Source organism: Petromyzon marinus, unplaced genomic scaffold, assembly GCF_048934315.1.
Source record: "Petromyzon marinus isolate PM22_M1 ecotype Great Lakes invasive population unplaced genomic scaffold, UKy_Petmar_22M1.pri1.0 PM_G_Scaffold_6, whole genome shotgun sequence".
Classification (NCBI taxonomy): domain Eukaryota; kingdom Metazoa; phylum Chordata; class Hyperoartia; order Petromyzontiformes; family Petromyzontidae; genus Petromyzon; species Petromyzon marinus.
In genome coordinates, this window is record NW_027423013.1 from 5,948,812 (window position 1) to 5,973,915 (window position 25,104).

The following is a 25,104-nucleotide window of genomic DNA, read 5'->3' on the forward strand; positions in this document are numbered from 1 at the left end:
TGAGCGCTTTTCAGTTTTGTTGCATAGATAGTGTGAGTTTTCAGATTTTAGTTAGACCTTTTCGGCAATGTTAATTGTAAAATGTTGTGAAATGTATTCTAATATATTCTTAGCTGTTACTGCAACTGCTTTTAAAATTGCTTTGTACTTGCTGTGCTTTCGTGATGTTTCATGAGTGCTGACCCAGGGCTCACTGAAATAAAATACATCGAGACTCTGGGCTTACACTTGGTTATAAAGTTAATACTGGTAGGAACCTCCTGGTTATTACACCACCAGCCCACGGGATTATTGTTAGGTCCGTCCGTCGTGCATCCACCAATGGGAGGGGTGGGGCTGGGTGGAGAGGGGAGGGTGGGGAGGGGCTGGGTGGGGAGGGGAGGGTGAGGAGGGGAGGGTGGGGCTGAGTGGGGATGGGTGGGGCTGGGTGGGGAGGGGCTGGTCACCCCGTGGTGCCCTTATAAAACTCAACGTGTAACCTACTCACGCCGGCTCATGCCCGCCCTCACAGTCGAGCATATTTACGGAATACACCACGTGGTGGTGCCGCCGTTGACCCTGGCCATTGACCGAGCAGCCCAACGTTCCTACTACCAACTCCCTCCGCAAGAGAATCTGTTATCTTATGGTTGTGCCTCTACGTGCCTTTGGCCTTGCTTTACATACCCTTTAACTCTCTAAACATTGGGCCTCGCTCTTTGGCTCTTTAGGTAAAGTCACGTAGTAGGTATAAAATAAATAAAATCCGCGACGTTTCGGGCGCAACACAAGCGTCCGCCGTGAGGTGGGACAATAACAGCAAGAAAACAATTGCTGAAGTGGGCAAAAGGGCTGCTGTGACAAGAGGCTATGTAGGTAAGAGAGGGGTTCAGGAGCCAGGGAGGAGAGAGTAGAGGGGGTGTGGAGTAGGGGCAGTGGAGTGCTGCAAGTGAGTCACATCTAGATTGGGTCTTGCGTTTCATTATCAAGTTACATTTTCCGAAAGCGCACGAACCTGCTCTCATCCGCTTATTTTGTAAGTTTGATCCCAGGCGGCCTTCAGTTTTATGCGTGCCTCTTATGGCAGCCAGGATGCGTTCTTGATAAACGGAACACTTCGTGAAACAGCGCTGTAGGAAGTCATCATAACATGCTTCCAATGGAGATGCATTACCGAATGAGCATTGGTTTTCCTCTGACCAAATATGAGCACTTTATTGGGGTATCAGTACCCGCCTTAATTACGATACTGTGCACATGATAAATGTTTAGAGTTTTTATATGTATTTAAAACAAGTTCAATGGTTAAAGACGTAAGAGTTATTCCTGTACATGTGTAGTGGGTTCTTTAAGACAGCGTAGAGACGAATCGGTAGAGGCAATGCTTATTTATTACAAAGGTGCTTAACACAATACAATACAGCCTTCTACTTGAAGGGGTAACGGCCCCTTCACCCGCTGCTAGCTGAGGAGGTACGGCTTCGGTCTAACTCGCCCTATTCCTGGGCTATTCATTTACTCACCTAGCCACCCACACACTCAGTCATTCACTCACCTAGCCGCACACACACACAGTCACTCATTCACCTAGCCACCCACACACTCACTCACCTAGCCACCCACAGACACAGTCACTCACCTACCCACCCACACAGACACTGTCACTCACTCACCTAGCCACCCACACAGTCACTCACTCACCTAGCCACCCACACAGTCACTCACTCACCTAGCCACCCACACAGTCACTCATTCACTCACCTAGCCACCCACACACTCAGTCACTCACTCACCTAGCCACCCACACACTCAGTCACTCACTCACCTAGCCACCCACACACTCAGTCACTCATTCACTCACTCACCTAGCCACCCACACACACTCATTAACACACTCACCTAGCCACCCACACACTCAGTCACTCATTCACTCAGTCACTCACTTAGCCACCCACACACTCATTCACTCACCTAGCCACCCACAGACACAGTCACTCATTCATTCAGTGACTCATCTAGCCACCCACACAGTCACTCACCTAGCCACCAACACTCAGTCACTCATCTAGCCACCCACACACTCACTCATTCACTCAGTCACTCACTTAGCCACCCACACAGACACTTAGTCACTCATTCAGTCACTCACCTAGCCACCCACAGTCACTCACCTAGCCACCCACACAGTCACTCATTCACGCAGTCACTCACCTAGCCACCCACACATTCACTCACTCATTCACTCAGTCACTCACCTAGCCACCCACACACTCATTCACTCACCTAGCCACCCACACACTCAGTCACTCAGTCACTCACCTAGCCACCCACACACTCAGTCACTCACCTACCCTATGCCCAACTTCCTTCATGTCTCCACGCTCATGTTCAATCGATTCCAGTTCGATGTCAAACATGCATCTCTCCATACTTTTATTTTCAAACACTGTTCTATTTTCTCTTGGGGTTTATATTTGCAAGCGTATTAACCTGCTAAATACACGCACTGTACAGAATGGCAACCCATGTTTTTCAATGGGATTGTCAATGAGTCAGGGTATATTTTTACCAGCCCCCCCCCAAAAGGGTCTTTAATTTCAGAGCTCTCCGTTATGAAATTAAATGGGCAATATTAGTGCCATGGGCTACAGCAAGAAAGGAGCATCACTCGTGGTGGGAGCAAAAACTTTGGCTATGAGCAAGTTGAGAACCCCCCCAAATTGTAAATTAATTGGAGCCGCTAAAGTTACCGCACCCGAGGACTGCCAAGTGAAATCTGGTTTGGGGCTCATGGACAAAATGGCAATGCACACGGCAGACAAACTCGGCAGGTTAAGGAGACTAACCATAATTATTTTAATTTCAACATTCTTCATTTCCACTGCGACCTTTAAAATCTTTCGGTGCAGTCAATATAGAAATCTAAATTAATCCTCCAAAAAATGACAACTAAAATGTAAACACATCAAATTGCACTTTCGACCTATACCCACGGTTAACTTTCAACAAGATGGGACATTCACAAATAATACACAAAGTGACAATGATGTTGACACCGACGTTCAATACGGCATGAAACATGTTGAGTTGTCTTCTATGAAGGCTGGGCAGTGGAGAAGCACAGTTTGAGGGTGTAGAAGTATGGAACATCTGAGAAAATAAAAACAGGGGAGCCACATGACGTCTTCACTGGAGCACACAAAAACTTAAAACAATGAAGCGATTCTTAGGAGGGTCTTTGTCGGTCGACAAACTCGTTCAGGGAGCTAAGATAACGTTGAGTTGTGATAAGTGAAAGTGCTTGGCTATGTCAACTTTCAATTCCATTCTGTATATGCAAACAACGAAATCCAAATCGCCCATAAATAACAACCTGTTAATATATAATACAACAATCTACAACTGCTTTCACTTCCTGCAATTTCACCCAAGGCTGCTAGGCAGCCAGTGTACACAGATGGTGCTATGGTAATAACAAGCGCCCCCCCCCCCAAATCTGAACATTTGGTGCTCAACAGAGCGTACGACCAAAGATTTGCCGATAATGCAGCACTGCTTCAATGTCATCGCACCAACACAAATGGCCAACACCCCACAACTTACTTGCGTTCTTCAGGGGGTGATGGTTAATGCACGCCAGAGCCTCCATGGCATCGTTCTTGGTCTCCCACTCCGTCAGGCCGGACACGCTCCTATCGGCTGGACACGTGGACGGACCGTTGCTCATGGAGTCATTTGGGTCGTGTAAAACGCAACACCCTTCACCATTTTGATTTAAAGCTTTCGTGACTGCAGGGATTCATATTCTTGGTTCTTTCGGTAAAGTCACCACCACGTAGAAGGGAAACAATAAAATAATAAAAATATAAAACAATAAAATTCTCACGACGTTTCGACTGCAACACAAGCAATCATCATCAGGTGTGAAAACCACAGCAAGAAAATTTGAAAAAAGTGGCGGTTATTTTTAACGTTAGCACCACGGAGAGCGATTTGGCAGTTGTTCAGATGGACGAGTCCATCTATATTCTGAAAAGAGGAGGGGGGAGACGAAAATAATGGATGCGGTCTGAAAGCCACCGTAAGCGTGAACAATCAATTAAGACCCGAAATGGTTTATCAAATCCTTCCAATGATTGCTAAGCCAGAATCCATCTTCTCGGTTGAAATTGTCTGTGTATATATTTATTATTCTGTTGTTTCCCTTCTACGTGACTTTACCTAAAGAACCAAGAATATGAAACCCTTTGCCGTGTTTAAAGGGTGGTGTCAGTCGTTGGTGAATTTCTGCAGCAGGAAGGCTTCAGTCCGATGCCTTGGCTACGCTAACACGCTTCAGTCAGCTTGGGCGCGAGTGAATAGCAAGGACTGCTCTCGGGAGAGAATTTCTCACAGGGTTTCTTGAGCATGGCCTCATAGCACACGTTGCAGATCATCTGGTGTCGTGCTGTAAATCAAGCGACGATTGCATGGAGAATACAGTACACGATTTATTCTGTGCCATGACACGTAAGATAAATAATAAACATACTTTGCGGGACTTACTTTTTCCAGAAAACACTTTGAAAGAGCGGGGCCTCGCAATCGACATTTCGTCGCACAGCTGCGGGGACAGAACGGGTGGCGTTCACGTTATAGTTGGTAACAGTTAACGTGCACCGGTAAAGCATTCGGGAGATGTCATTTTAATTGCAGGCACAAATCCCGTTGTCCATTTTTAAATTTACATTCGCCAGCTTTGGAGCAGTCTTTCAAAGTGCTCAGATTATTGTGAACACCAAGCATAGACTCAGGGGGAATGCAACCATTTGCAGAAACAATGTCCAAAGACTGAAATGGAAACCTTTCGAATACGAATGAATATGAATCGTAATGTATTAAACAGGACAAATTAACGCGAGGTGTTGTCTAGTCTGTAACAAAAAAGTCCCTTTGGAACATCGACTGCATTATTTATACATCTTATGTTTTAACCGCTGAAAGGAAACTACATTACACCATTTTACATTTGTCCCGTCACAGGAAACGTGTCATGGGCCACCACAAACTCCACAACATCAATAGGCTCATCTTAAAAACCCACGATTGTTTCACGTGCAAACTTTGGACTTGAATATTTATAAAAGCTTCACCTGGGAAAACTTTTAAAGAAACCGAACGCGCTCCCCTTCTGCGCTGCTGGCAGCAGGCTGAAGGGGCGGCGGGGGCACGGACCTGCGCGAACATCTCGGCCGTGATGTCCGTGGGCGCGTTGAAGAAGTGCAGCACCGCGGTGGGACGCTGGTTGCGGTTCTTCGCCGCCTTCTCGCTGTCGGCATAGCGGTGGTTGCGAGAACCTGCGTAGTCCCTGTAGCTGTCGGTGCCGTCCGGCAGCTCGAACGCCTGGCCCGGCACAATCGACCGCTGCCTCGACACGCTGCCGAAGAAACTGTTTTTAGTTTTTATTTTATCACGTTCCAAATTTCATGTGCTCTTTGGTTCGATTCGGTAAAGTCACGTGGGTAAAAAATAAAATAACAAAAAATCACGACGTTTCGGCCACAACACAAGTAGCCTTCATCAGGTGAAGGGACCGGACTGTCCAGAGGACAGCGTTGGAGTGAAGACAGCAAGCCCAGGTCGCGTCCTTTAAGCTTGTTGTCGCGGCATCTTTTGAGGAAGGTCAGCGTCTCGATGAGCTTTGACTTCTTGTCCCATTGTCTGTTGAAAGCTCTAACAGATAGGTGAAAGCCCTCCCCGTAGAGCTTCAAATCTAGAATCCAAATTTCACGTTCGCTATTTCAATAAAGGCCCTCCCCGTAAAGCTTCAAATCTAGAATCCAAATTTCATGTTCGCCACTTCAATAAAGGCTCTGGACAGTAAGTAATCGGGGTCCTCGTGAGCTGTGTGACAAGTGTTTCGTTCACGGTATTCATCAGCTCTCTTTTTCACCGTCCTAAAATTTCGTCATTTGCACTAAATATTTACTAAAGTGTCTTCCCTAAAGAGAAAGCAGTATCCAATTACATTAACAGGATATGACGAGTTACATTTACCAATTTAACACGGGAACAAAAAGGCTCACCAGAGGTTGATTTTATTTCCAAAGATCTGAGACATATTGAGGTGAAAAACCACCCTGTGCACGGCGTACTGATCTCCCATCTCGACCATGGCGGCTCCCGGCTTGCTCTTCAGGAACTTAACCTACAAAAATAACAACCCGTAAGACGGTTCAGCATCGCGCAATCTTGCACGAAAATATCTACAAGTTTCGTTGTAACGCATTGTTTAAATGTGAAGTGTTGGCCGAGGGGCCATTAGAAAACATGCACAAAGAACACTTCGCATTGGGTACATTTTTGTAAAGAAAATGACCAAATGTGTATGTTGTCAATCGGTGAACAAATTTGGTCGTGTGAATCTCCCACTTTATATAACACGATCAGCGCACGACGTGCACCACACGCATGCGTACGCATTGCACCGCGGTTGAACCTTTGGAAGAAAAAAAACGGGGACTCATTTCAAAGCAGGTGCGCGCAACACCCAGCGAAGGCACCTTCTCCACGTCGCCGAAGAGGCAGAGGATGTTAAACACGCGGTCGCAGTTGAAGCGTTCGGCGTCCAAGTCGTACACAATGAGGACCTTGTTGTCGGCCTGCTGGTTCATCATGGCCTGCACGTGCTGGCCCTGGGTACCACCCAGGTTGCCCATTCCTCCCATGCCCATTCCTCCCCCACCGCCCATGCCCATGCCGTCGCCGCCAGATCCGTAGTCGACGCCCGGTGGCGATGGCTGCTGGTGGCCTGTGACGCAAATACACAAGAGGGGGAAACGCATCGTGAACAGCTGAAACTCTCTAAACTTCTCTGAAAAACAGATTTACCACAGCCATCATCCTACACACACGTGTGCCCTTTCCTATAAGATCAGGCAACCCAGGATTCACCACTCTACCCCTTGGAGACACTGGAAAACATTGGTCCAGAAGACTCAGTTGCCTAGGGAAGACTAAACTAGTTTTTATTTTAGGTTGAGGCCCACCAAGCTCTTATTCAGCATAGCTTGTTTTAAATACCCAATACATCTGATAACTGTTGGAAATATCGTCTCTTAAAACACAAAGCAACTCGTACGTTGCAATTGTTAACCGCAAAAAAAGGTTTTTAGGATGCACCTTAACACTAATTCCAAATAAGAAATGTTCTCAACAGGCAGCAGGTTCTTTCAATCTGACAGCAAGCTGAAGGAAACCGAAATTACAGCATTCGCAACAAAGGGATTACCTCCACAGTCGCCACCACCGCAAGCGTGTGCTTTGGGATGTTCGCCAAGGAGAGACGTTTGCTTCGCTGGCATCACTGCATTGCCCTCTGAAAACAACAAAAAAACGATCACCAAATTCACCCACGGGAAACATAAGCGCTCACTGCTGCACAAAATATGACAATCCAAAAAATTAATTCTGCACCCAGAACATTCACACTACCAACACATTAAGAAATTCCGGGCACACTCCACAAGGGGGCGCGCTGCGTCTGCCCATAAAACAATCGGCGGTATTTTAAAAATGCAGATTTCACACGGCGCAACATAAATAACGAGTGCCATACAAAATACAGCGCGTAAAGAAATGCTCATCGCAAGAAGAAGAAAAAAACAAAATTTATTGGAGGTGTACAGATGCACGCGACAAATTGTTCTGAGGTGCGGCGTCAGCGAGTGTCCGTGGTTGCCGCCTGCGATGCCCGCTCGTTTCTTACCCAGTCTACGCTTCGACGGGAACACAAAGTTGCCCAGAGTCGGGCGGCGGCTGACGACCCATCGCGAGGAGGATGCAACAGAAAGGCCGGCACCTTCTTTCCTGCGCCAACAGCAGTCAGACTCGGCACAAACGGACCCCCCCGCGTTGTCCGTGCCACCGCACCTCTCGCTCTCCGGCGACCCTTTTTGGTTTGGGGCTTAAAATTGGGACGCTTGAAGTGGGCGACGGGGCCTTACGAACCTTTAAAATGAAAAAGATCGCCGCTTATAAACCGATGCGAAATGCGTTGTGTCTGGCATCTGCAATGTCAAAAGCCTCGTTTGCAAACAAAACTTTAGCAAGGCAGTCTAAACGTACGAGCGTGGAGGTAAATTCTCACCAACGGAGCGATTTTAAGCCCCAAACGCATCGGCACGCATTCCGTTCGGCTTATTTCCAAGTCCCGTTCGCGGTGAATGCGGGCTTTCGTCGCTCCCGGCTTCTTCGCGGCGGTTCCGGTGCTTTGCCGGTCTGTCAGCGCCGTGTCCCCCGGTGCCTGCGGCTGGACGCGGGTTATCCGATGGCCTCTGCCAAGCGGCACGTGGCGGTTGCGGTGCAGCGGACGCGGCGTGCTGCGCCGAGTGTTCCGTGACGTGGCGCTGCAGGCGTGGGGTGCGCGGGTCAGCCGTGCGTGTCACAGCGGTGGCGGCGTGTTGGTTGCTTGGTCCCTGGTGCCTCCCAAGTGCCGACGAGGATGTCGCCAATGTCGCCGTTCGTGTCGTCGCCGTTAACGTCGGTGGCTGTTGGCTGCCGGGCGCTTGATTGCTCGTGTGTTGCTTGCAAATTGCCTCCGTGTGCTTCTGTGTGCGGCAATGCTCGCAGATGCTCCTTGTAGCGTTGATGTTGGGAGTGAGGAAAATACTCTTCGAAGCGTTTACGGAAATTTGGCGATTAAATCAAACCGCACCGTGTCCCTGAAGCTCCTTTGATAAAGTGGCGAGACTTACCTCTTCGGAAACTAATATCTGTGCGTACACACAATGTACTCGGGACAAAGATACCATTTTCCTGTTCAGGCTCAATCGTACCAAATGAAAAGGGTTACTTTATAATAAGTGATATTTTCAATCGTAAATATCGGCTTTTCTGACATCCTCTAAGCTTCTCCGCTTAGTATCCAGACACCACATAATGCAGTCAAGGTTTCTCAACCCTACAAAATATAAAAACGCAACGTGCAATGTCCACCTCAAATATGCCAGTGAAAGTTGGCACCTACTTCTGATCCAACAGACACACACCCTGGTAAATCTAAATATAAAAGTAAAACCTTGGATTGCGAGTAACTTGGTCTGCAAGTGTTTTGCAAGACGAGCTAAAATTGTAAATAAATATTAACTTGATAAACGAGCGAGGTCTTGCAATACGAGCAGTGTACGTGTAGACACACTTTGTACTGCCGTGAGTCACGTGATCACACAACTGATAGACGAGTGCTTTGATGTACGAGCGCTTTGGATTACAAACACGTTCCCGGAACGAATTATGCTCGCAATGCAAGGTTTTACACTGAAGTGTTATAATGCCCAGCCTTGATACACCCCGAACAACCGAGTACCCGCCTATGGGCCACATGCACTTGACGTTGGGAAAATCTTCAAAGCTGATCAAAATCTAAAACGCCACCAACTTAATGGCAATGTCTATCGCATGTCCAGTACCAGGGCAACAGCTTTAATGGTAACATAAAAATGAATCCAATGGATTATTGAACACTCCAGCAGCCACATGCCTCCTTGTGAATCCTGTTCTTCACAACATTCACTTATACTGCCACATTGTTCTGAAGGGTAAACTAGAAAAACAAAGTACACGGGCACGAGTTTAAAACCAATCTGCCCAGAGTAAACTACGCAAGCTGAGCATGGGCTAAAAAAACACAAAGATTATTTACTTATATGTTGCGCTAGCTGTTACTACCCGGCTTCGCCCGGGACTTGGATCCACCACGCCCGGCCGTCTTTGTCTCCCCAGTAGCGATGTTCACACACCACAGCAGTTAGTCGTTTGAGGCTGAGTCGACCTAGGGGAGGCCCAGGACCGGTTAAAATAATCGTCACCGGCGGTGGCGGTGAGCAGGAATCGAACTTGGGTCGCCGGGTTCATAGCGCAGCGTAACGCTAACCGCTACACTACGGGTCACGTGACAGATTTGACGTCACAGCTCACTTGCCGTACAAAAAATAAGTGCATTATTGAGCTCCCCCCCACCCCCCAGAAAAAAAGTGTATTTTTATAATGTTTGCACGGTGTACAGTCTGGAAAGTACCCACATGGCAAATTTCCAGTTTGTTGCATGTCGGGAAGTACGCTAAACATTTTGAACAGACACACACAATCACAACTTTGCCTTTTATATATATGGAGAAGATAGGTATAAACGAAAATAACCTTGACCAGCTCTACACAATTGCAGTGATTGCATGTTTGATACAGAAGAGGGGAGTGGCGTTTCAAATAACTTCCTGTGACATCGACCAAGTTCTGTAGATTTTTCGATTTAAAGCTTTCGTGACTGCAATGATTCATCTTCTTTGGTTCTTTCGGTAAAGTCACGTAGAATGAGAATAAAATAATAAATTGATAAAATAACACAATAATATTCTCATGACGTTTCGGCCACAACACAAGCGGCCTTCATCAGGTGAAGGGGGCGAGACTGTCTGGTAGGACAGCGCTGGAGTGAGAGAGCCACGTTCAGATCACGGCTTTTAAGCTGTGTGAGAGGAACAAAGAGCCTTGACGAAGGAATTAGCATAAAATTTAGCATTGAAATGGCTGAATGATTAGCTTGTGACTGGTCACAGAAATAGCTATGTTAAAAGTTAAAGCATACACATCCGCAGAGGCACCCATTGTTAAAAGGAATTAGCATAGAATTTAGCATTGAAATAGCTAAGTTAAGGCATACACATCCGCAGAGGCACCCCTTGACAATGGGATTAGCATAGAATTTAGCATTGAAATGGCTGAGTGATTCGCTTGTAACTGCTACAGAAATAGTTACGTTGAAGTCAGAGCATACACATTCACCGAGGCACTTAGTACAAATCAAACAGGAGAATTTAGCATTGAGATAACTAGGCGAATTTAGCATTGAAATAACTGGGTGATTTGCTAGTGACTGGTCACAGAAATGACTACACATCTGAGCTATTCACAGTACTATATAGTGAACCAATAAAAACTAAAATATAAATTACCTTCATGTTATCAATAAACTCTATATTCTCCAATCAGCTAAGCTACCAACCATAAGTCGTTATATATCACAATGCTATATGGCGAAAAAATGGGTGGATTCTTACCCTCAAATTTCCGTACCACGGATAGCTACGGGCCCCGTTCAGACGGACGAGTTCGTCCATGGTCGGAACAGAGGAGGGGGAGAGAGACAGCTGCGAAGCCCTAGTATACTCCATGTTGTAAACCATACCATTAACCGTGGTGTGAGAGGTATTAAGAGGCAATGCTGGCGAAAGAGCTGCGGTCTGAAGGTCATCGTAAAATTACAATTAATTAAGAACAGAAATGATTTAACACATCTTTCCAGTGGTTACTAAGCCTGAATCCATCTTCTCGGTTGAAATTGTCTCTGTGCTTGTATATGTGAATGGCCTCATGAACGAATCTCTCATGGTAGCCAGTTGGTTTGCAAAGAACCTCCGTCTTGGAGAAGTCAATGTCATGTGAGCCCACTGAATTGTTACAGTGATCTGCCACGGCAGAGGAGTTCGTCTTACCGTGTTTCAAGTCTGCTTTATGTTCGCGGATGCGGTCCGAGATATGTCTTTTGGTTTCTCCAATGTAGCTACTACCACAGAGGCACTTTAGTTTGTAAACGCCCGGGTACTGTATGTCTGGAAGAGCATCTTTTACAGATGGAACTAAATCACGGATTTTGTGTACTGTGTTGAATCGGACCTGGATCTTGTGTTTATTCAGGATTTTGGAGATCTTTTTAGTGACCCCTGCAATGTAGGGTAAGGTGATGGTTTTGAGTGGCTCCACAAGAGGATCCTTCTTCATGACTGGAGTGATGGCTTTGCGGATTGTGTAGTCGGAGTAGCCATTAGCCCTGAGAGCCTGGTGTACGTGCTTGAGTTCACTGGTAATGTGTTCCTGGTCGGAAATGCATTGGGCTCTATGGTATAGAGTCTTGATGAGGCAGTTCTTCTGGGATGGATGGTGGTGGGAATCCGGTTTCAAGTAAGCATCTGTATGGGTAGCTTTCCTGTAGACAGAGTGGCTCATTGAACCATCATGTCTCCTTTTAATTAAGACATCCAGAAAGGGTAGTTTGCCATCTTTTTCGACCTCCATGGTAAATCTGATGGCTGGGTGTATGGAATTGATGTGGTCGCGGAATTGGTCTAGAGCAGGCTGGCCATGTGGCCAGATGACAAAGGTGTCATCAACGTACCTCTTCCATAAGGTCGGGCGTAGAGTGGCAGTCTGGATGGCGTCAGTTTCAAATTTTTCCATGAATACGTTGGCTACAACCGGAGATAGGGGGGAGCCCATTGGGGTGCCCTCAGTTTGTTTGTAGAAAGTTCCATTCCAGGTGAAGTATGTGTTGGTTAAGCAATGTCTCACCAGGGGGGGTACATCAGTATGCAGTCCTTGATGAACCAGGTCTTCAATGATAGCGATGGTGTCAGGTACCGGGACTTTGGTGAACAAGGACACCACATCAAAACTGACAAGCAGGTCGTTTGGGGACAGGGAAATGTCTTTGATTGTCGATACCAGGTGAGTAGAATTTAGTACCGCAGAGGTGGTTTTTCCAGTGAAAGGTCGCAGTATATCAGCCAGAAAACGTGCCAGTTTGTAGGTGGGGGAGCTGATAGTAGAGACGATGGGACGAAGGGGTGTATCTTCTTTGTGTATCTTTGGAAGGCCATATAATCTTGGTGGTCTGGCAGCAGAGGGTTTCAACAAGAACTGTTTGTTCTCATCAATTAATGCTGTTGAATCAGAGATAATTTTGTTCGTTTTTGTGACCAGGCTGTTGGTGGGATCTCTTTTTATTTTTGTATAGCTGCCATCGTTGAGTAGTTCTTGAATTTTGTTGTTATATTCTGTTTTGTCCATGATGACAGTGGCATTGCCTTTGTCGGCTGAGAGAACGACAATATCATCCCTCTTTTTTAATTGAGATAATTCAAAACGTTCGTCTTTGCTGATGTTGCTAGGTGGCAACTTAGCGTTTTTGAGGGTTGCAGCGATTTCAGATCTTGCTACGTCTGCAGAGATGTGACTCAAGCCCTTGAGTGCAACGTCGACATGGGCAATGATATCATTAACCGGTAAGTGTCTCGGTGTGACAGCAAAGTTTAGACCTTTAGCTAAAACGGATTTCAGACCATCAGAAATGGAACTGTTACTGCGATTAATTACGACTTTGTTGACGTCTATCTTTTCGGTGTGTGGATCCGATTTTTTGCTGGAGAGGTGATTGAATTTGGAAATCAAATTGTCCCTACATTTGTTCGACATAGTGGCAGCCGAAGAGGTAGTCATATTGTCTACATGTTCCCAATCCGATGTAGACATTGTTGCTGTCAATTTTAAGTGTGATTTGTAGAGTGTCTTGTCTAACTGATCGAGTTCGGTGCGTGTAAGTCTGATTTTTTCCGAGATAAGAGCGAAGCTAGTTCTAGCTAGAATTCGTTTTGCATTGAGAGAAGTTGCAACAGCAGAGGTTAGTGTAAATGCGGTTGGTATTACCTTAGAGTCGCGGCATCTCTTCAGAAAGGTGAACATAAAGCAGACTTGAAACACGGTAAGACGAACTCCTCTGCCGTGGCAGATCACCTTTACAATTCAGTGGGCTCACATGACATTGACTTCTCCAAGACGGAGGTTCTTTGCAAACCAACTGGCTACCATGAGAGATTCGTTCATGAGGCCATTCACATATACAAGCACAGAGACAATTTCAACCGAGAAGATGGATTCAGGCTTAGTAACCACTGGAAAGATGTGTTAAATCATTTCTGTTCTTAATTAATAGTAATTTTACGATGACCTTCAGACCGCAGCTCTTTCGCCAGCATTGCCTCTTAATACCTCTCACACCACGGTTAATGGTATGGTTTACAACATGGAGTATACTAGGGCTTCGCAGCTGTCTCTCTCCCCCTCCTCTGTTCCGACCATGGACGAACTCGTCCGTCTGAACGGGGCCCGTAGCTATCCGTGGTACGGAAATTTGAGGGTAAGAATCCACCCATTTTTTCGCCATATAGCATTGTGATATATAACGACTTATGGTTGGTAGCTTAGCTGATTGGAGAATATAGAGTTTATTGATAACATGAAGGTAATTTATATTTTAGTTTTTATTGGTTCACTATATAGTACTGTGAATAGCTCAGATGTGTAGTCATTTCTGTGACCAGTCACTAGCAAATCACCCAGTTATTTCAATGCTAAATTCGCCTAGTTATTTCAATGCTAAATTCTCCTGTTTGATTTGTACTAAGTGCCTCGGTGAATGTGTATGCTCTGACTTCAACGTAACTATTTCTGTAGCAGTTACAAGCGAATTACTCAGCCATTTCAATGCTAAATTCTATGCTAATCCCATTGTCAAGGGGTGCCTCTGCGGATGTGTATGCCTTAACTTAGCTATTTCAATGCTAAATTCTATGCTAATTCCTTTTAACAATGGGTGCCTCTGCGGATGTGTATGCTTTAACTTTTAACATAGCTATTTCTGTGACCAGTCACAAGCTAATCATTCAGCCATTTCAATGCTAAATTTTATGCTAATTCCTTCGTCAAGGCTCTTTGTTCCTCTCACACAGCTTAAAAGCCGTGATCTGAACGTGGCTCTCTCACTCCAGCGCTGTCCTACCAGACAGTCTCGCCCCCTTCACCTGATGAAGGCCGCTTGTGTTGTGGCCGAAACGTCGTGAGAATATTATTGTGTTATTTTATTTTATCAATTTATTATTTTATTCTCATTCTACGTGACTTTACCGAAAGAACCAAAGAAGACAAGTTCTGTAGATTGTAAACAGTACACCAATGTGCTTCAAGACAACCAAGTGTCTGCAGGTGTGACATTTTTCTGCAACCAAAATCTCAAGTGCAGAAGCTGCATTATCCTCTTGAGAACGCTCCAAACTTCCCCCTCTACTTGGCCACGGATCTTCAAGTATAACACGGCAAAGCCGGCTGCGTACAGAAATAGTCAATGCCTGTTTCATCACGCCGTGCACACCCCCCACCCCTTGCGTTAAAAACGTCACCCCCCCCCCCCCCCCACACACCGAGGGCTCACCACCACCAGCTGTCGAGAGAGCGCGGCTCTGATATGCTCAATATTGGTCTTACCTTGCTTGAGGCCAGGGTTGGTGAAGTCCCAGGTCTCAGAGTCATTTTTAAACACATTCAGACGCGTCGCCTGTAAAGAGGACACAGCAGGGGGAAAAGATAAACATTATTCGTGGCCAGCATATAGGGCATAGATGCTCGGAAAAAAATTATATTACTTTAGAACCTTCTTTGGTTCTTTCGGTAAAGTCATCACGTAGAATGAGGATAAAATAATAAACTAAAACAATAAAAGTCTCACGACGTTTCGCCACAACACAAGTGGCCTTCTTCAGGTGAAAGGAAGAAACCTGTCGTCCCGACCTTGTGTTGTGGCCGAAACGTCGTGAGAATTTTATTGTGTTATTTTATTATTTTATTCTCATTCTACGTGGTGGTGACTTTACCTGAAAGAACCAAAGAAGATGAATCCTTGCAGTCACGAAAGCTTTAAATCGAAACTTTAGAACCATTTAAAATGTACAAGCATAATAATTATTAAGCAAGTCATTACCCCCGAGACAATTACGGCATGCAACTTGCGGTGAAACCGAGGTACTTAACGCAACCCTTCACCTCCTGGGAGATGAATGAATAAAAGCTGCCACACGTAGGAAGTCAACGGTAAGCTAAACTTTCGCGCCGTACGTAGCAAAAGCGTGCTTCTTCTTTGGTTTTGCAGTCACGAAAGCTTTAAATCGAAATAAAAGCGTGCTTATCGGAGTTGTGGGAAACAGTGGCCATTCTGCCACCGTTTTTTTTTTAATATCACGTGTTGATTATCCCTCTTCGTTGGAACAAGCTCCCTTCGTGTTTGCAGATAAAAATTGCTAACCCTCGGTGGCCTATTTAAATTCCAAACTTGTTTAATTGCACATAAGTTTGGCATGCTTTGCCTAACTTGGTATTATTTATTCGCGGTGTTCCTCGTGTACTGTGAAGCGTTAGCCTTGATCGTATACCTCAAAAATGTTGAAGTGCCATAACCCCGTTATGAAAATGATGCATTCGTTATTACTGTTCTGTAATTTTATTTCCTGCTAACAATGTAACATCTCCCCTCAAGTACTCTGCAGGTCTCGCAAAGCAGCCTATGGCTGAATGTTAATCACCCGTCACCAAATAAAATTGAATTAAAAACCAACTCTACCCTTCCCACTGGATGCGAATTTTCCACTAACTGGCTCAGGGCACTGGCTCAGATGAGAACCACCCTCACGGTAATATCAATTAGGAAAAGTTTGACTTTAGACAACGGCAAGGATGACCGTCATGCACAATGGGTTGTTGTAGGTTGTGGGGCTGTGTGGTGGGCAGCTGTAAAACCCACTGGGTGCATTGTATTTCTATGCTGCCACAAAATATGCTACACTCCTTTACCCCGCACACAAGTCAAATAACCCCACAACAGGCGTCGAGTGCGGAAGCCCTCATCTGGCAATGAATTGCCGTGTGTATTCAGCATTATTTGCTCACCAAAGTGGTCAATTCAGAATATTAAATTAATCTTTGGTCTGTGGGTGAAAAAACCCAGGTTGTGGTGCACACACTTGTGAATGTACAAAGTATCGGTTGTACTTGCCCTCGCATAGTCCACTATAAGAGTACAGCAGCCCGAATAGATGTCTGCTCCATTCAGAGATGAGTTCGCTCTCTCGGCGCTCTCAACCGAAACAAACGTGGCCAAAAATTAAGGAAAACACGACCATTTCATTTTAAAAACAATACATTTACCATCTCCAAAATAACACGTAAAATTACGTGAATGGCGGACATGTCGTTACGGTTATGCATCTCGTTGAAAGGATATTCCACAAAGGCCTGCAGGCCATTCTTCCTGAAGATCACAATGCGTTGCAGAGGCCCAAATGGTTTGCAAATGTTGTAAAGCACATCCTGCAGGACCACATGGAGCACACAAACGCAGCGAGGTGATTTTGCACGCATTACCAAGTAAATTTGAAAAGCTTTTTTTCCAGTGAATTTTTAAGATCGAGCCATACAGGACATCAACGCTTTCCAAAATCAACATTAGGTCTATATATTTTTTTTTTATTCAATGCCATTGGTAGACTTCAAAGCACAAACAAAAAACACGACTTCAATTGCCTCAAATGAACCAAAGGATCGATGTAATTTCCTTAGCAAAGCCATTCACTGTAATCCAAAACGGACATAATTTCACTCGTAAAAATGAAACACACGTGTGTGCGCGCGTGTGCGCATGGCACACCCGACAAATTATTCACGAGTGAATGTCCAGCTGCTGTGAGCGTAACAATGCCCACCGTGGTGATGGGGTTGAGGATGGTGAAGAGCAGGACGTGGTTGCTGTTGCCGTTATCCCCCGGGACGCCAGGGCGCCAAAGCTTCTGGCTGGTAGAGAAGTTAAAATAGGCCGGCTGCCCGCACACGTAGACGGAGCCCGTGGACGAGTAGTCGACGCAGCTGCGGGAGCTCTCCGGGTCTTCAAACTCCACCAGCGCCTGCCGCGTCTTGGGCATCATCACCACGTAGCTGCACGGAGGGAGCGATTCAAACGAGTGCCGTTATTCAAAGATGTGGCCGACTTTAAAATGCGTGCCTGTTGTTGATGTTAAACACGAGGTTGGTCTGCTCCAAGTCACCTCATTTGATCTCAAGAAATGTTTCAATGCATGCAACGGAGTGGAGACTGGTTGGATGCAGGTTAGATGCCACGTCCCATTTCAGTTTGGCAGTGTAGTGCGTTGGAATTGAATGTACTGTAACAATATAATTAGATTTAGAATACATCTTGAGGGTAATGTAGTCTTCTTCTGTCGATGTATCACCTGATAAAGGAAGCCTCTTCAAACGTACATAAACAAGGTATGTGTGCACCATTTCAATACAAGATATTAATTTTTAACACGGTTACTAATCACATTTGAACGTGTGCCGCTTTTGTCAGACGGCACAACAAAAGCAGCAGCGGCACTTTAATTCGGAGGGAATTCGTGACTTGGGAAAATTGAAAAACAAACGGTTTTTTGTTTCGATTTAAAGCTTTCGTGACTGCAAGGATTAATCTTCTTTGGTTCTTTCGGTAAAGTCACCAACACGTAGAATGAGAATAAAATAATACAATAAAATAACACAATTCTCACGACGTTTCGGCCACAACACAAGTGGCCTTCATCAGGTGAAGGGACGAGACTGTCCCATTTCAGTTTGGCAGTCTCGTCCCTTCACCTGATGAAGGCCGCTTGTGTTGTAGCCCGAAACGTCGTGAGAATTTTATCGTGTTATTTTAAGTTTTATTAATTTATTATTTTATTCTCATTCTACGCGGTGGTGACTTTACCGAAAGAACCCCAAAGAAGATGAAGCAGTTTTTGGTTGGTCACTTCAGGCTGTAAAGGCCCCGAGTAAGCCACGCACGGCGGCGCCGCTCACGCCGTGACGTGGGCAACGCCGCGCCCTCTCGTCCACCGCCACACGCGGCCACGGCTTTTTATTTACGGAAGTGGTTCTTGAGCTTTAACCTGCAGCCTTGCCACCCCCCCTTTGGTTCTCAATATTTTTTTTAAAACGTACAATGTTTATTAATTTAGAGGTTTGATGGAACAAAGTAGCGGTGCTTACGTGCCCGTGCTCAATGTGTTTCGATGATTTACCTTGTTAAAAATAATCTGGCACGTCTTGCGCCCCCAGAAAGGGCATCTCCCACCCCGTGCTTAAGAACCATCGAGTATTTTCGTGTTATGCAATTTCTTGAGTTGTCGAAGCGAAAATCGGTAATATTCGAATTTCCAAGGTCCAAGTTCACTCCACGTCCGCAAACACCACCACCACAACAATAATAACAATAACAACAATAATAATAACAACAATAATAATAACAACAATAATAACACCAATAATAATAACTATAATAACAATAATCTTTGTTTTTTTCGGTAAAGTCACGTATAAATAAGAAATAATAAAATAACATAATAGCGTACAACGTTTCGGTTGCAACACAAGCAGCCATCATCAGGTACAGAAGAGCTAAATTTATGAGAGAGGGGAGACACATAACCTCAGATGTATATACAGACACCCAAGTAGGGGGGAACTAACACCGACACAATAGGGGACACAGAGAGAGAAGCATACCAAACAGACAAGAGTTTAGCAGAATTTGGAAACCAAATAAAGCAACACAGACGGTCGGTCAAAACACAATTAACGCAAAGCCTGGTTGATTACGTTATTTCAAAGATTGCTAAATTGCAAGTTAAGTATGAAATTTAAGATACAGACGGCACACACACACATAGACATTCAAGTAGAGCGGACCAGCACAGGTACAAGCACACAGTGAAGTCGCCTTAAATAGGCAGAGAAGGCAAGGCTGAGAGACAATGGGACATATTAGCATGAGAAGGCAAGGCTGAGAGACAATGGGACATTTTAGCATGAGGTATGCATAGAGCAAAGTGGAGCACGGCAGCAAACATTCGGAAGCACCAAGACCGACACACAGGCAGAGACAGCACAGAGAAACAAATCCAAGCACAGACACAAAGGCAGATACACAAGCAGAGACAACACACAGACAACACAAGACAACACAAAGACAGACACAAAGATACAGACCTTATACCTCCCCGTAGAGGCGGTTTAAACTTGGTTCAAAGCTTTCGTGACTGCAGGAATTAATCTTTGGTGTTTTCGGTAAACAACAATAATAATAATACAGCTTCCTTCCCCATGCGGGCAACGGTCACCACCGACTGGTCACCTGACTAGGCCAAAGTGCTGCACGGCCTCCACGAGGTCCGACTCGAGGGCTGTGTCCAAGAGTCCCCGCACGTGAACCACAGCCGACGGTGGGGGCTTGTGTGGGTCCTCAAACGTGTCCTGTGCACGTCGGCAAGGAAGCAAACTCAACACGACTATTGTGCAAAGCTGTTGTTTCCTCCTATACCGAGAAGAGTTTTCAGTTTCATTTATTTGGTATAGCCCTGTGAGCCATTCGGCTCTTGAATCGGGTGCAACCGCAACAAACAAAAACATGAACAAGAAAAACATCTTACAGTGATTATTTGACTGTGCAAACAGAAAATCCAGGAAAAAACAGCAAAATAATCCTTGAAATAGCACCGTACACCAACGCTGTGTGCAAAAATCCCAGTGGGATCCAAGTCAAACAACAACAACAACCACAAGACAACTTAGATTAAGGCCATCAGTCTAACTCCATACTACAACAAAACAAACATGGCCAAACCATAAAACTTTTTCAAAATCACCAAAATAAAGCCACGGCTAACATCGCCGGCAAGTGATATCGGAGCAGATGCAGACACTTGCATTAAAGGGGTTTTTAAATCTGCATCCGTTTGGCAAAAAATGTCCATAGCTCAGTGCCATCATTTCAGTAATTGCTAAGAACGTTCGCGAGTTTAACTTTAAATCTAAACGGCCCTCGAGTTACAAACTCTGGAACTCGCATCCCCCACCGCCAGGTGCGCTTTTGTAGATGCTGTAAAGTTTTATTATTCCGCAAAGTTTTTAATCACATTGGGGAGGGTCGAAGAGCTACCCCACGACGCCATCGCGTGGGACATTTAACACATCGGTATTTTAACTTAATTAGTATTTTAACTTTTGATTTAAAGCTTTCGTGACTGCAGGGATTAATATTCTTGGTTCTTCCGGTAAAGTCACCACGTAGAAGGGAAACAATAAAATAATAAAAATATAAAACAATACAATTCTCACGACGTTTTGACTGCAACACAAGAAGCAATCATCGTCAGGTGTGAAAACCACAGCAAGAAAATTTGAATAAAAGTGGCGTTTTTTTAACGTCAGCACCACGGAGAGCGATTTGAGAGTTTGTTCAGATGGACGAGTCCATCTATGTTCTGAAAAGAGGAGGGGGGAGACGAAAATAATGGATGCGGTCTGAAAGCCACCGTAAGCGTGAACAATTAAGACCTGAAATGGTTTATCAAATCCTTCCAATGATTGCTAAGCCAGAATCCATCTTCTCGGTTGAAATTGTCTCTGTGCTTGTATATGTGGATAGCCTCATGAACGAATCTCTCCTGGTAGGCAATGTTTTTATTCGTGGTCCGCCAGGAAGTGTCTGTGTCGTTGGCCTGACTGGATGTGCTTCACGTAATGTTGTTTCAGGTTTGTTGAATTCTCGTCTCTCATCTTTTGCTGTATTTACCTCCGTGATTTGTTCTTGACACCTGATGAAGATCGCTTGCGTTGTGATCGAAACGTCGTGATTGTTTTTTGTTTTAATATAATTTTATTGTATTTCTACATACGTGACTTTACCGAAAAAAACAATGAGTAATGTTTTTATTGTTTCATATTTTTTTATTATTTTAGTTCAGTGCAAAGAGAATACACACCCTTAGAAGAGAAAACGCCGTATAAAAAAATTACACTGGAAATAGCCCAAAGTGTTAACGAACACGAAATCCACGTTTACCAAAACGCGTTTTACTGAACGTAAGCAGAGCCTAGCGATGCTGTGGTCCGCGTGGTCCATCCCCAACACCAACAACGAGAAGCTCTTCGCAACGGCACTGGAATCTGCGAGTTACAAAGCTAAACAATCACGTTAAATAATATAAACACGGCTGGTGGTGGTGGTGGCACGTCGCCTGAGTGAAGCCTCTGGCCCAGGCCTCACAACGAGGCTCTGGGCGAGGAGTAAAATAAACATCTTCTCGTTATAAAAACACCTCGTCAAGTCGCTCGTCACTGACGCTCACCATCGCGCCCGCCTGGACGCGGTCGTTGCCTTCGCCTTTGACTCCCAGGCGCTTGGCCGCGTGCCGGGCGGCGGAGGCGGCGGTGGTCAACATCGTCGTGATGGCGTGGAGCGCCGGAGGGAATCGATTCGCGATCCTGTCGCTAAAAATCGACGCCTGCGCGGATCGCCGAGCGTCAGCGGCAGCAGCGGGCGGCGGCGGGGCGATTCCAACGCGTGACATCGATTCTCGGATCGATGTGTCCTCTGGCGATGTTCGCGCGGCTTGGTGTGACCCCACAGCCACTCGTCACGTGACGCCTCTCTCGGCCGACTGGGGCCGGCGACGGAGATTTGAAGCAGTCGTGGGCCTCCCCCTAGGTCGGACTCGGACTACAATTAAATTTGATTATATTTTTATAATATTAAATAAATAATAATAAAAATGATAAATAAAAGTACTCAAATTTGATTATTGTAAAATCATTATAAATAAATAAAAATAACTTAAAAATAATCAAATTTGATTACTTTTAAATAAGAATAAATTAAAAAAACAAATTTGATTATTTTTAAAATAAGCATAAATAAATAAAAATGTATAAACTAAAATAATGAAATGTAATTATTATTAAATAATAAACAAATATACATTATATGTTAAAATAATCAAATTGGATTATTAAATAATAATGAATAAATATGAAAATAATTGCCCAATTTCGATCACTTTTACATAATAAATAAAGGCAGAAATATTTAATTAATAATTTCGCCTTTCTTTATAACCTAATTTTAATATTTTAAAGTAATAATAAATAAAACTTACAAATAATCACATTTGATTATTTAAAATAATAAATATATAACATTTCGTTTAAAATTTAACTAAGCAAATTTGATTATATTTAAATAAGAATAAATAAATAAAAATAATCAAATTTGATTATTATATGAATTAAAAAAAGAGGGATGACATTGTCATCCTCTCAGCCGACAAGGTCAACGCCACTGTCATCATGGATAAAATAGAATATAACAACAAAATTCAAGAATTACTCAATGATGGTAGCTATACAAAAATAAAAAGAGATCCCACCAACAGCCTCGTCATACAAACCAAAATCATTTCTGATTCAACCACATTAATTGATCAAACCAAACAGTTATCTTTGAAACCTTCTGCTGCCAGGCCACCAAGATTATACGGCTTACCAAAAATACATGAAGTAGATACACCCCTTTGTCCCATCGTCTCTACTACAGTGAGGGAAAAAAGTATTTGATCCCCTGCTGATTTTGTATGTTTGCCCACTGACTCAACACCGCACCATAGACTCAACACTGCCCATAGACTCAACACTGCACCATAGACTCAACACTGCACCATAGACTCAACACTGCACCATAGACTCAACACTGCACCATAGACTCAACACTGCTACCCATAGACTCAACACTGCACCATAGACTCAACACTGCACCATAGACTCAACACTGTACCATAGACTCAGCACTGCACCATAGACTCAACACCGCACCATAGACTCAACACTGTACCATAGACTCAGCACTGCACCATAGACTCAACACCGCACCATAGACTCAACACTGCACCATAGACTCAACACCGCACCATAGACTCAACACTGCCCACTGACTCAACACTGCACCATAGACTCAACACCGCACCATAGACTCAACACTGCCCACTGACTCAAAACTGCACCATAGACTCAACACTGCACCATAGACTCAACACTGCACCATAGACTCAACACTGCACCATAGACTCAACACTGCACCATAGACTCAGCACTGTCCCATAGACTCAACACTACCCATAGGGGGATCCCTGCCTAGGGGGTGTGAGGGGTCAAGGAGATCCCTGCCTAGGGGGTGTGAGGGGTCAGGGGGATCCCTGCCTAGGGGTGTGAGGGGTCAAGGGGATCCCTGCCTAGGAGTGTGAGGGGTCAAGGGGATCCCTGCCTAGGGGTGTGAGGGGTCAAGGGGATCCCTGCCTAGGGGTGTGAGGGGTCAAGGGGATCCCTACCTAGGGGGTGTGAGGGGTCAAGGGGATCCCTGCCTAGGGGGTGTGAGGGGTTTTACCGGCACGAAGTTTTCGCCGAGGCTTCGCGGTCCGCCCCTCTAGGCCGCTGTAACTTTATTGACACCACGTGGTGGCTGTAACTTTATTGACACCACGTGGTGGCTGTAAACTTTACTGACACCACGTGGTGGCTGTAACTTTAGTGACACCACGCGGTTCCTGTAACTTTATTGACACCACGTGGTGTCTGTAACTTTATTGACACCACGTGTGTCACTATGTGTGTCGCTGTGTCACTGTTTGTGTACACTGTGTGTGTGTACACTGTGTGTCACTGTGTGTGTGTACACTGTGTGTGTACACTGTGTGTGTGTACACTGTGTGTGTGTACTGTGTGTCACTGTGTGTCACTGTGTACACTGTGTGTGTGTACTCTGTGTCACTGTGTGTGTGTGTCGCTGTGTCACTGTGTGTGGGGAGCGATAGTGTAGCGGTTAGCGCGCTGCGCTATGAACCTGGCGACCTGGGTTCGATTCCCGCTCACGGCCAACACCAGTGACGATTTTCTGAACCGGTCCCGGGCTTCCCCTAGGTCGACTCAGCCTAAAATGAGTACCTGGTGCGGTGTGTAAACATTGCCACTAGGGAGACAAAGGCGGTCGGGCGTGGTGCTGGGGACCCACCCCCTCGTGTACCGTTCAGGCCTTCATAGGTGCTCGCTAACAGCACTTGCCCCTATAGTCTAAGGCTATATGGGGGATCTTTGTATCTTTGTTTTTGTCACTGTGTGTGTCGCTGTGTCACTGTTTGTGTACACTGTGTGTGTATACACTGTGTGTGTGTACACTGTGTGTGTACACTGTGTGTACACTGTGTGTGTGTTCACTGTGTTTGTGTACACTATGTGTGTATACACTGTGTGTGTGTCCACTGTGTGTGTGTACACTGTGTGTATACACTGTGTGTGTACACTGTGTGTGTGTACACTGTGTATACACTGTGTGTGTACACTGTGTGTGTGTGTACTGTGTGTACACTGTGTGTGTGTACACTGTGTGTGTGTACACTGTGTGTGTACAGTGTATATACTGTGTGTGTGTACACTGTGTGTGTGTACACTGTGTGTGTGTACACTGTGTGTATACACTGTGTATAAACTGTGTGTGTACACTGTTTGTGTCCACATTGAACCGAACCCCCTGCAAGGCCATCCACTCAACGACGAGAGAAAATTCACACG

At 45.2% G+C, this 25,104-nt stretch overlaps 1 protein-coding gene across 4 annotated transcripts; it reads right to left on the bottom strand.

Moving 5' to 3' along the window:
- Positions 1–1,352: 1,352 nt before the first annotated feature.
- Positions 1,353–24,021, bottom strand: LOC116937360 (heterogeneous nuclear ribonucleoprotein L-like). Of its 4 annotated transcripts, none has more exons than XM_076062417.1 (14): positions 23,924–24,021; positions 21,837–22,207; positions 19,841–19,959; positions 17,379–17,607; positions 16,901–16,986; positions 16,673–16,769; positions 15,112–15,181; positions 7,250–7,336; positions 6,522–6,769; positions 6,045–6,166; positions 5,194–5,395; positions 4,525–4,582; positions 3,583–3,678; positions 1,353–3,129 (listed from the first exon to the last, which is right to left on the bottom strand). In XM_076062417.1, exons 2-14 carry the CDS (start codon positions 22,056–22,058, stop codon positions 3,074–3,076), a joined length of 1,692 nt encoding a protein of 563 aa, XP_075918532.1. In that variant the 5' UTR covers positions 22,059–22,207; positions 23,924–24,021; the 3' UTR covers positions 1,353–3,073. The 4 variants fall into 4 exon arrangements, with proteins under 4 accessions (XP_075918532.1, XP_075918531.1, XP_075918534.1 ...); XM_076062416.1 differs by having other exon boundaries at positions 21,807–22,207; XM_076062419.1 differs by lacking the exons at positions 1,353–3,129; positions 6,045–6,166 and having other exon boundaries at positions 3,591–3,678; positions 21,807–22,207.
- Positions 24,022–25,104: the final 1,083 nt, after the last annotated feature.

Coding starts and splice junctions, on each gene's coding strand:
- LOC116937360 (XM_076062416.1), bottom strand. CDS start 22,058: ATGTCACGCGTTGGAATCGCCCCGCCGCCGCCCGCTGCTGCCGCTGAC. Junction 15,182..16,672: donor TTATAGTGGACTATGCGAGG/GCAAGTACAACC, acceptor TCCTCTTTACAG/GCGACGCGTCTGAATGTGTT. Junction 6,770..7,249: donor CGGTGGTGGCGACTGTGGAG/GTAATCCCTTTG, acceptor TTTGCGTCACAG/GCCACCAGCAGCCATCGCCA.